Source organism: Ambystoma mexicanum, chromosome 7p (assembly GCF_040938575.1).
Source record: "Ambystoma mexicanum isolate Mex_15411 chromosome 7p, UKY_AmexF1_1, whole genome shotgun sequence".
NCBI classification, from domain to species: domain Eukaryota; kingdom Metazoa; phylum Chordata; class Amphibia; order Caudata; family Ambystomatidae; genus Ambystoma; species Ambystoma mexicanum.
Window position 1 is genome coordinate 400,310,688 of NC_090939.1, and position 12,276 is coordinate 400,322,963.

Here is a 12,276-nt window from a genome sequence, read left to right on the forward strand (position 1 = left end):
ACAAAACGCAGGCAATTTGGCTTGATACTTGATGGAGCAAATCAACGTGTTGCCCTGCGCTGGGAGCTGATAAGCCTCATGATATGATATGATAGTTTATTTACATAGCGCCTATACACAATGTGTTTCAAAGCGCTTTGAGGCAAGGGAGGGAACAAGGGAAAAAACAATGACATTCTTACAGGCCATGAACAGTAAGGATGTGAAATGAACTATCGTACTCGGCCTGACGACATTTCAGATAGTGCAAGAGCTAAAACATAGATAAGGAAGGGAGGGGGAGAGTGGGAAGGAAATGGAAACAGACAGGCGACTACCATACTAGGCCTGACGACATTTCTGGTAGAGCCGGAAAAAAAACAAAAGGTGAGGGAGAGGGGTGCAGAACGGTAGGGGAGGAACAAAACAAGCGACTATCATATTAGGCCTGATGACATTTCAGATAGTGCTGGAGGGGGGTTGGGGAGGAAAAAACAGTAAGGGGAGGGAGGAGGAGACAGAGGAGGTTGCTATCATACTAGGTCCAGGGACAATTCTGATAGAGTAAGTGCATAGAAGAAAGTAAGGGGAGGAGATAGGAAAAGGGAGAAGGTAAAGGAGGAGAGAACAGAGAGTTAGCAGTCAAAAGAGTGGAGAAACAAGAGGGGAGAGTTAATACAATTCCAGAAGTCAATAGTGACACATAATGTTGCAAGCCAGGATACAAGATGAAGATAGGAACAGCATGCTTCAGGGCCACCATGAGTACAAGATGCAAAAGAAGTTCAGCATGTGAGTTGAGAAAGGGTGACACACCATGAATGAATGAAGTCCATAAAAGTCAAATCCAGCATTTTCCTTAACACAATAATGTCTCTATAGGAGGTGACGTCAGTCACATCAGGTCTGAATTGTATGCAACATTTCAAAATGTCAATATTAACAAAAATAAGTGGCCAGGTAAACATCATCAAACACATCCAATTACTGCAGAACTATTTTGATGTAGTCATCTACTTGTAGAAATCCAAAGAAGTCCTGGATATCGTAACCAGAAATGTTTGTCTGAAACTAACCAAACTAGTACACTGGGACTTCAGATGTGTGTTACAAGACCTACTATAATACTGATGCTATGGAATATATGCATCCAATGGGCAGCACACTGGCCTGGGCAGGATGTCCAAGACAATGAGGGGCACGTGTAATCTGCCATTCTATATAATCATGATAAAGGAATCAAATACAAAAATGAAGACACATTTTTCAAATAGATGTGGGTTCTGAATAAGGGTGGCTTTGGAATGAAGCACTCAATGCTGAGAGTTCTATCTCTTAGCTCCCCCTTCATTGGAACGACTCTAGACAGTAAATGTTGGCCATAGTGCATCGTTTCCTTACTACCAGCAGCCCAGAATTCAATAATATCATGTAGATTTGTTTAAGCTGAGTGGAACCATAAAATACCTGTGCTGTAATCCATCTCTGTACTCCCAGTCAGTTTTGGGTGCATGTGTGTGGCCAGGGTGATAGTGAGTCTTAGGACTGTTGGGTCCCAACCCACACTTCTGCCTGAGTATGTCCTGTTGCTGGGCAGACTGTGAGGTGGCAGACTGCACTTGATTTGCCAGCCTCCACCTGTTTGAATGACGCAGATCCCTTCGTAGATGAGATACGGCTGCCCCAGGCAGATTTCTGGATCAAATGTCTGGTGCGGACTTGGAACCTTTTCTGAACGATGACCACAATATCCAAGCATCTGAAGCCAAAGGCCTACCAGATATCCAACAGATGGCTGTTGCTGCAACCAGAATAGGCCAAGCAAGCCACCATGGTTTGGACCACTGCTTTCAAATGTACTGACATTACCTGAACTACGTGCTTTCTTCCTCTGTGCCAGGGGTCCAACCAGCCCCGCTAGGCATCCATCACTTTCCCAATGTCAGAGTCTGCATCAGGTCTTCATTTGACCTGTGCCTGCTTGCAGCTGGATTGAAGCTTTGTACAAGCACATCACTTCCTTGTCACTGGAACCTTTGCTGGCATCCTCTGAGCTTTTCTAGGATTTTACCAACCTGCTTCTGCCATATCTAACCACGAAGAAGGGCCTGCAGGAACCAACAATCTGATTCTGCTGCCTCTGAGGAGCTGTGGCCACTATCCTGGGTCGCACCAACATGTGTTCCTATCTACTGTTCCTGAGGGGCACTCATTCACTGCTCAAACTGAAATATTGCCCTCTGCACCCTGTCCAGAGGTCTCTACAAAGACCAGACCCACTCGACAAGGGGAGGCTTGAACCCACAGCCTGGGAGCCCCCCGTAACTTCATCCAAAGTGAGCCCTGTTGCCCCCTCACTGTTTCTTGGTGCTTGTGGTGTTTAAAGTCGGAGGAGTTGAGATACTGTATCTCTCTTTTTTGTCCCTATCCACATTGACATAGGTTGTGTGCAAAGCCATTCAATTAAAATAGCTACCTTACTGGGCAAAAGGCACTGTAGTCTGGATCAGGGGTCCTATTCTTTTCCATCTAGGTCACAGGGACTGCCAGGCTTCCTTTCATAGCTGGAAGAATAACTGGGGACTTTCTACCGTGACACCACACAGAAACCTGCTTAATAGGACATGTTTGTAGAGAATTCAACTCTAGAAAGGGTAGGGATGAAATTCCTAATATATTATGATATACAGCTCCTTTTGGACTTGACTAACTATGTTGCATTCAATAGAGATATTAAACCCATGCTGATGTTACCAAATTGTGGTTTTATATATGTTTTAAAGTGATTTAAGTTACCAGTAGTGTTTTGTACTTTTTTTGTGTTTATTTTTATAATTACCATACATTAATTTTATGAGTATACTTTACATCAAGGCTACCTCATCATATAGCTAAGCCCAACGGAACTGCTCACCCGGCTTAAGTCTGAAACTGGTTTGACCTTGAGGGTGGCCTATCAGAAACCTCACCAGAGTAGGTTAATAAAAAAAAAACAACTCCCAAGATTAGCAATAGTTAAACATGTTCTGCTCATGACATTTTTGAGTGTTCAATACAAGCAGCTTTAAGGACATAAAAAAAGAAAACATGACTAATTCACCATACCCTTGAAATCTGCTATTTAGTTAGGCCAAGTTGTGCAGCAAGTTTACAATTGTGTGCATTCACAAACGGCAACATTTACAAGAGCACATTTAGTCTATGCTACGTGCCGACTACATCCTTGCCTGACGCAGGCTGCAGATATCCGCTAGACATACAATGCTTGCCTTTATGAAACCACATGTGAGATTTGTAATTGAAACCACAGTAATTAGAGGCATTTTTCTGAAACTAAGAGGCAAGACCTTGTGGTTGCTGAGAACACTATCCTTCCCAGAAAGAACACTGATAAGGAATCACATGCCCTTGAACGCCTGGGACTGTGGTTAGAAAATCATGAGCGGAATATGTTCCCTTTACCATCAGTGACTTCCAAGGACGCCTTTGTAGTGATGCTTCCTGCGACATTCAATGTCTGGCAGATGTAATAGCCAACATCAGACCTTTGGACGTTGGTAATCGTGAGGTCACCGGTCTGGGAGACAGAAAAGCGGCTCGATGGTTGTGGAGGTTGGTATGAAAAGAGTAGATTCTACAAAACACAACAAAAAACAATCAGACACATTTTAAAAACAGATCAAACAAACCCATTATATGTGCAGTATATTCTATTAAACGACTTGCTGCCTATCACACACAGTCCTCTCTTGCCCATCACGATGGGAACTGCACTCCACAAAGAACCAACGTATAGTAAAATAACTAAAACACAGCTGACATTCAAATAGTCCTCATGGCCTTCTGATTTCAGATGGTGTTTACGGAAGTGCAGTATGCATCAGACTGATTCGATGATTAAGAAATCTGTTTTGGGAGGGCAAAACAGGATGTGTGTACATTAAATGACATTTAAGCGGGGTTCTGAAATGATGCCATGTGAGCGTATCCATTTAGGTGAGGTCAGTTCCTGGCGGTTTCATTAATTTCCATCCATGCCATTCAGATGAGTCCCTATGAGCACCCCCCTCCGTCCCTCACGTGTGACTGCAATTTTTTTTTTATCTCACCTTATTTTAATTATGGGCGGATGAAAACATATAGTATGACACGGCAAAGAATGAAAATAAAATTGCAAAAATAAATGGTCAAAATTAAATATCTTCGTATAATTTACATTACCACACCTTTTGGGTTTAAAATGTTAGTTTCAAAACAATATCGTTCTAGGTACATTGCATTTGTTCATTTTTTGTCTAACATCCCTTTCTTTGAGTTGTCCTCTTGTAATTACATCCCAAACCCTCTGAAGTATCTACTAATTAATTGTCCTTACCGTGTAGTCATGATTATGTGTTCATTTTAACATGCTATGCTTCACGTTCCCCATTTTACCCCAATGACATTTCCTTGTCATTTTCCTCAGTGTCTCTGCGTCCTTACTTCGTTTCATGCAAAATCATGTTGTTAAGTTTTCCAAACTTTTCTTCACTTGTTAGTTTTTAAACTTGTTTTCTCAACATCGTTCTTTCAAATTGTCATGTTCAAATGTAACACCAGATGTTCACATTGGTAGTGCAGCTGTGGCACTGCTTCACGTGTGATCTGTTGATGCTATGGCGGATCTCTCTGTCAGGTGTGTCCAGAAAATGAGGTAATGCATGCAATGACCACCAGTCCCTTCCAGGCAAAGGGGCTCATTTGTATCTCTTTTTGTGTACATTTATTTTGCAGAAATTGAAAACGGTCGTAGACGAGATGTCACAAGCACCACCTTTGTGTTTGAGCATTAGCAGCTGGATTAAGATGTATATTTTCCCTCAGGTTTCCCCTCCACCACCATCCAACTCTCACGCCTGAATCTCCACTGTGGAACTCTTTCTGCCTCTTTCTCTGGATATCTGAGACCGTTTTGCACTTGACAAATGTATCAGCCCGTGTTTTTTCACTGGGCTGCTATCAGATGGCCTATGGCTGATAATTAAAGGCACAACACTAATAAGCCATAGTGACTGGGACTGGTAAATATCCACTATGGAGGTCTATATAAGTATATATATATTCAGTCATACAATTATAAAGTAGTTATGTGGTCACTTAAGTAGAGATAATGAAAACCTTCACATAAACATTGATTTTTGTAGTAAAAATGTCAACCATTTTTGCACAAGCAACATCCTACTGTTCACCATCAAAGGAATGTAACCATCCTGCCTTTTCCTGCTTACCTGGTTCAAAGGTACTATTTTGTTAAATTCATCAATTGCACCTTGGACCCTATCCCTGCCCGGCTCCGCCTCTCTGCACCTGTCCCATAATCCGCACAACTGCAGCTGTCAGTAGACTATCTAGCCAATGTTTAAGGCATTGGATTGATACTGATGGCTTGGTCGCCTCTGTGCCTCTACAACTGCCTGGTAATCTATGTCCGCCATTAAATAGAAACCCTTTAGGGCAAAGAAATCGCCCGCCTATTTTCCTTGCTTGCTCTGTTCTCCTTTGGGTCCTCATTATATGCTTCGGATTGAATTCATATCTCTCAGCAGCTGACACCTAATTACATCTTGTAAATCTACACCCAAGGCCTTGCTTCACTAGCATGGCAACGGCTTATACCGCAATAACATCCTTTTGTTTGCAGGCATTTGTTATAAGCGATTTGTTACCATAGTTAAAATGTAACCAGCCCCTCCCCCTCCCCCCGACCACCTCCGTCTCAACGCTCGTCTTCTAGGGATCAGATTTATTTTTGGGGCTGAAGAATGTGTCCTTGGCTTGGTGGGCTATCTTTAGCACTGTGCACGCACTGTTATGATGTCAGCTCTGGTAAGGAATTCCGCATGCGCCCCGTTGCTTTCCCCACCAAAGGGAAACCCATCCACCCACCCACTTGTTTTTTCTACCCTTGACAGTAACAGATTCCTCTGTAAACTATAACTGGACTGTGGGTCTCCCACTTGGACTGTTAAATCAGGCGTAACTGCCCCAACACTGCACCCATACCAGCAAACTCCACTCTCTTCCATCGGTCAATCCTTAACCTTTCTTATTCGCTTCAACGTCACATATCCACATGTTCATGGGCAGAGCCATCCTTTTGAGCACCAGATCAGTTTAGCACAGCCCATCATCCTGACACTAATGCCCAATCTTTTGAGATTGCAATCCTTGCCAGTAATCAGGGCCGGCCTTAAGGGCAGCAGCGCCCTGGGCGAACTGGCGCCCCCCCCACCGTGCCCCCCTAGTTAACAGGGGGCGGGACGGAAGGGGGCAGAGCCAGGATGGGAAACATTTTTTTTTTTTTAACCTCCTTGCTCCGGCGAGGAGGTTAAATAGGTGCAGTTAGCACCCCGTTGTCATTGAATGAGCCCGCCATTGCGGGTTCATTCAATGACAATGAGGTGCATGACACACCTTCTGCCCTTGAAAGACTCCCCCGAGCTGGCGTGATAGGGGCAAAAGGCGCCCTGGGGGGCGTGGCGCCCCGGGCAGTCTCCCGGCTCGCCCCCCCCAAGGCCGGCTCTGCCAGTAATACACAATGCCTGCCTCCTCCTTCAGAGGCTGACACCGCTGTGTGTGCACGGTGGTGTGCATGGAGGTTGAGCCCTGATCTAAAAAATGTACATTGACTTCACCTTCATCACAGTTAAATGATTAGCACCCATTATAAAAAACATAGTCCTTAAACACTGCATGATATCCATGAGCCCTGCACACATATTTTGACTGGACTAGCACACTGAAAACACGTAGTAAAAACAATATATTTGCCCCCTTCATGCCAGGACCACGTAACATTTCTGCCACGAGCATCCTACCCACTCTCCCAGAACATATCATTATCAAGCGTTCATCAGGCATTGATCAATTCTGCACAGGTTCCACGTGTGTGACACATTCTGGCAGTACTGACGCAGAAGCTAACATTTTGCATTCTGGGATTTGTAGTTTTGTTTATCCCATTGCGGACATGACCATACAAACCCTGCAGGCAAAGTGCAGCTGACTAAAACGCCAGGGCTGACTAGGAGTGTAACACATGATAGGTGGCCATTGTGCAGCTCTGAGTCTGAGGGGACATTTCACTTCAATCTATTTCACAATCCCACCTGAATGTCTTAGCAAAACACAAAGAGAAGCCACATAATGTGAACCTTATTAACCGTGAATTAAACAGGCTGTAACATCAGCTACAGACAGATGCCGATTATAATACACCATCCATTACATTGAGTTTGCAAATACCTACCTGAAGGCCAAAATCATGTCCATGGCACGTTATAGCAGGAGAAGGGCAGCAAGACAACCCCTTAATTCAATTCAATTTGTTTTCTAAAACCGGATGTAGTGTACAATTGAAAACATTCCATTTAGTGTCTGAGCTGTGCTCTATACCCGGCATTCAAATAACCAAATCATGAATTCTGGATGATCAACAGGAACACGTTAAGTAACACCAATAACCGGAAAGAAGAGCAAGCATGCCATGATACTTAATTTACCTGACTTCCCTCCCTCCGCCAGAAAATGGGCGGTTGCGGGTTTCCCGTAGCTTCACACTGGAAGGTGACCGTCCGCCCCAAGGCAACAACCTGGTCACGTGGCTTCACAACAAAATAGGGTGGCTCTGAAACAGAAACTATAATGAACACACTTTGCAAAAGTACACTTGAGGCTCAAGAAATGAGGTCACCAAATAAATAAAAAATATTGATAGCACATGACCGTGTTCATAAAAAGGTAATTTCTTTTTTAAATCTTGGGGTTCAATAGCAATACCTGGACATGGTTCTCTCTAAAGTTTGCTATATAAATCTTGCTCATCTATTATACATACATACATGAATATGTACTTAAGGGAATATGCAATGAGCTGTTGTCTAGAGCTACTACAACTACATTGGGAAAACATATATGAAATGAGCATGTTTCAGTGTTTGGTAAAGTTTTTTAGGTTACATAGAAAGCACCCATTACAAGAATTGTTCAAATTGCTTACGTTGTTGCCTAATACAGGAATACTGGCATGTTTTAAATATCTATCAATACTTTGCCGGACCTAGCAAATTACTACATTCAATTTAGAAAATGCGTTATTCAAAAATTATTTTTTTTAAAAAAATCGAACAGGTCTCCTGAAAAGAATTATACATTGTACCCGTAGAATATTGACTAAAAATATTTAAATGAGTAGAGCGTGGTAAATAAGAAAAAAATGATGCAGAGTTCAAAAATGTGCAAACCTACTTCGCTAATCTGTAAAATGTCATAAAATGTAATTTTCCAATGAATGCTGATGGAGATTAACTTGTTGTGGTGATGGTGGCAGTGGCTCTATGGAAGACAATGCGTGAACACCCAGACAGAGCATGTTTATGAGAGTGCAGATATGGAACATCTGCTGACGCTGACATTGATACGGCCAACTGGATCCAAAGTTTGATTTACACTGGCTTAGACACTTGATCGCGCAGTAAATAAATGTCAGTTCGTTAGCCACGGCAGCTGACAAGATTGAGTCTATGGTGCTGGACAAACGCCTGCGAGGGAACACTGACCGACTGACCGACGTAAACACGAGCAACATGGCGGCGAGCCAAGATGGATGCCTACACGTTGCACTCTCCAAAAATACATATTTATCAGCTGCCGGGAACACCGATAATTACGCACGTCGTCTTATTTCAGCCTTGGGGTGGCAGGGCAGAAGCTTCAAGTCAAGCTCGTCTGCTGACAGACCGTCACTCTGTCAAGTTTCCCTTTCCAGTATTGAAAGCTCCATGATGGCCTCTTAAATACATTCTTACAAAACGTCTGAAGATCTCATTAATTATGTAGATCCCAGTAAATGCGTTTGTTTCAGGCCGGCCGCGTCTGCATGCCAAGCTCTTTGTCTGAGTTTATGGATGTGTGACACCGACAGAGATCTTTGCTTTTCAGTTGTATTTTGCACGTCTATAAAAAAAAACAATAAGCTGTGGTGCAAGTGTTCAGATGAAAGAGAAAGTGCATTCTCCCACAACACGCTGCACCTCTCCCATGTGCCCCGGCAGTCATGGGTCTATCCAAGGGGCTCACACACAGAATAATGCTTAGTGTGGCTCGCTGAGGAGGTTCCGCTTGCAGAAAGCTGATATGAGGGAGCCCTGCCTTATGCATGGCTTTGTGGAGATTAGTACTCTCACTGCTTTGACATGATTTGACAGGGCGTGGTTACTAATCCCACGTTTGGCTACCCCGCCGCAGATGAGGGCGTTAGCGTGTTCCCTGCAAAACGAGCCCAAAACACATATACAGTGAAGCGGGGTGCAGAAATAGTTACAGGGGCACTTTATTGATCACATTGGAGAATGACAGTCCAATTGCTAAAGGTTCCATCTGCGCCCAAATACGATTAAGTTCGTCTGGTGCGCGGTACAAATGACTCAAAATTCACCCAAAAATTCACAGTATGAGAACGTACCAACAATTTCTAAGTACATTGAGTGTTTCAAGTTTAAACACCATTATTAATATCACCGTTGCTTTTTATCAACACAGCTCTTAATGTGAGATTCCTCCCTCTTTAAAACGCTGTAATAATATTATCATTACCCAATTCATTATGCTTGGTTTGGCAATATAGGAAAGTCAAAGGCTGATTTGGCCTTGCTGAGATTCAAACTTGTGAAGTGCAGGTTTGCCCCAGAAGTAACTGCCTAACAAATTAGCTGCTCTTCCAGAGTAATGAACGATACATCCGAAATGACTTTGGGTTTTGGGAACTTTTGGAGAATTGTGAATGCGCAGCGCATATAGAATTTCCTGACAACAATTTTCCTATTTCAGAGCATTCTTACATTTTGCAAATAGGGGAACTGAGACCCAAGCAGATGACTTCATCTGGACCCGATTACAAAATGTGGTTAAGTGGGGACGCCAAGATGGCAACCCAGCTCTCCAGGCTCCAAAGATGGAAACAGCCACAAACCACATTGACTAACTTATTTGGCGTGCTTGCCTGCCCGAGCAAATGAATAACATTTCTATTGGGCTCGTTTCTCACACAGAAGTACTGAAGAGAGTGAAACGGCAGGCGGTTTTGGATTCATGTTTGTCAGGAGCATGTGTATACATTACAGTGGGGACATGTTCGATGTCTATAACCAAAATGCATTCCAAAGTAACAGAGAGCAAATGTTAAAAATCAAAAAAGTATAAGGCAAAGTGGTTTAAGATTAAGGGTGTAGGTTGAGTAAAATTTTAAAGGACCACCACCTAAGTTTGCCTCTCAGTAGCATAGCAACGCTATTAGCATTCAGCCTGATCCAGTCTTGAACGTTTACGAAATTCAAAACAGCACAACACAAGCAAGACAATGAGTTTAGGTCCCGTAGATTCAAGCAATGGAGTTGAACATTGTCATGCTTTGGCCAAAGAGGCTCATGCCAATGACAACGTTTTACATTTTTATAAAAACAACATGTATATGTAAATCACCTGGGGTTCCCTGACTAACTGTGGTCACTGCCTCATATCTCAACCACTGCGTGAGTTCCAACTTCCCTTGCCTAGACTTCCCCATCCCCCTACAATGATGCTGAAATATACATAGACAATTGCCAGTTGAACCCTACTGTTTGGATCTACCCCTCTCCAGAAGGGATAGGGTGGGGTCGGCTTAAATGCCTTACCTACCTCTCTCCCTCAGGGATTTCTTAAGGGATACAACTGATTGTTTAGTGTGTTTTCTTTTTCAATAGTTAACTCCACAGATTCTCCTTATTCCTCCCTTTCTCTCTCTCTCTCTCTCTCTCTCTCTCTCTCTCTCGCTCTCTCTCTCACTCTCTCACTCTCCCACTCTCTCCACACTCTCCTTCCACTGATCTTACTGGTCTCTACTACCTTTCTATCTCCACGCTCCAACTGGTCTCTCAACTTTCCCTAGGCTCCACTTCCTAGCCTTACCACTCTCCTTCTAACTATCGCTTTTCCCGCACTCTGTCCTCTGTTCTTGATGTTCTCTCCCTCTCTATGTCCTCTCTCATTTCATACATCCACCAACTCCCCCCAATCTTCCCAACTCTCCTCCCTCCCACCACTACATCTGCCTCTACTCTCCGATACCCCTTGAATCTCATTCCCATCTCTCTTTCCACACAACACACACACACACACACACACAGACATAAACACAACCAGTATCATTCTGACACTTAACTCCACCTTCTCTCTATTCTTCCTCCATTCAATCTCTCACTCATTCACAAACAAGCAACTCAATTGAAACCACCCTCTCAGGTACAATACCTTACCTTTACCCTCTCATAGTACTCCCACAGTTTCCTTGCAATGCTTCTCCACCTGCTATACTCTACTCGCTGGTATCTTGGTGGACCTCCTCTGCTACTGAACTCAACCAAACACCTTTCCCCCCTTCTCTGCTGGATTTTTATAACCCTATTCTCTCAGTTTAAAGCCCCCCTCCCCGCCCCCAGCCCCAGGTCTCTTTTTGGACATTTACATAAGCTGTTCTCCTAGCTCAATCTCCATTCTTGTGCAGGCAACCATGTTCGCAGGCGGTCTGTTTTTCTTGTGATTCTCTCCAAACGTTGGTGAGTGTTGATTTCAACTGAGTTTGTGGAGGATTTCTGTGTATCCCCTGATTCCCTGCAGTCTCATTCCACTACCCCACCTTCTCCTGAGGTCTGTCAAGGGTTAGTGGATTGGGTGTTGGGTGGTCCATTGCTTTTGGGAAGGGAAAATTCAATTCCATACCAATTCTGGTCATCACTCAATTTCCCTGGCTCTGGGTTAGGTTTCCCAGGTTACGCTCAGGTGCATTCTGGGCGTTGTGGTCTAAGTCTCCCACTCTTGTTTCCTTGGCTCTGTGGATTTCTGTTAGGCTTGACAGAGGTTAGGTGTTCACAGGTTCTCGGGTGTACTAAATTAGAAGAAAAAAGAGACCTTGCCTTGACAGAGGCTGATAGGTAATGTGGCTGGGACAGTGGTACCAATAGCCCAGTATATCTGCAAACCCTAGGAGAGCCAGGTGCTGGGGTCCCTCTCAACTCCTTCCCACCAACCCTGGTGTAGGACTGGATCTGGCTGTATACTGATACACCACAAACCCCAGGAAGAGAGGGCTTCCTGCAGGCCACTGAGAGGGCCATATCAAGGACACTGTCACAACATGAAGCAAATACGTACCAAGGATAACCCGTGGCATTGTGAGACTACTACAGTAATTTATATGTGCAGTAGAATAAAAACAATAAC

At 43.8% G+C, this 12,276-nt stretch overlaps 1 protein-coding gene across 2 annotated transcripts in view; it reads right to left on the reverse strand.

The window, feature by feature from the left end:
* ROBO1 (roundabout guidance receptor 1) overlaps positions 1-12,276 on the reverse strand; it is a 2,404,538-nt gene that overhangs the window by 152,093 nt on the left and 2,240,169 nt on the right. For both annotated transcript variants that reach the window (XM_069636443.1, XM_069636444.1), the window contains 2 exons: positions 7,521-7,645; positions 3,442-3,613 (listed from right to left, as the gene is read on the reverse strand). In XM_069636443.1, the coding sequence (XP_069492544.1) occupies positions 3,442-3,613; positions 7,521-7,645 (297 nt within the window). The remainder of the gene's footprint in view (positions 1-3,441; positions 3,614-7,520; positions 7,646-12,276) is intronic.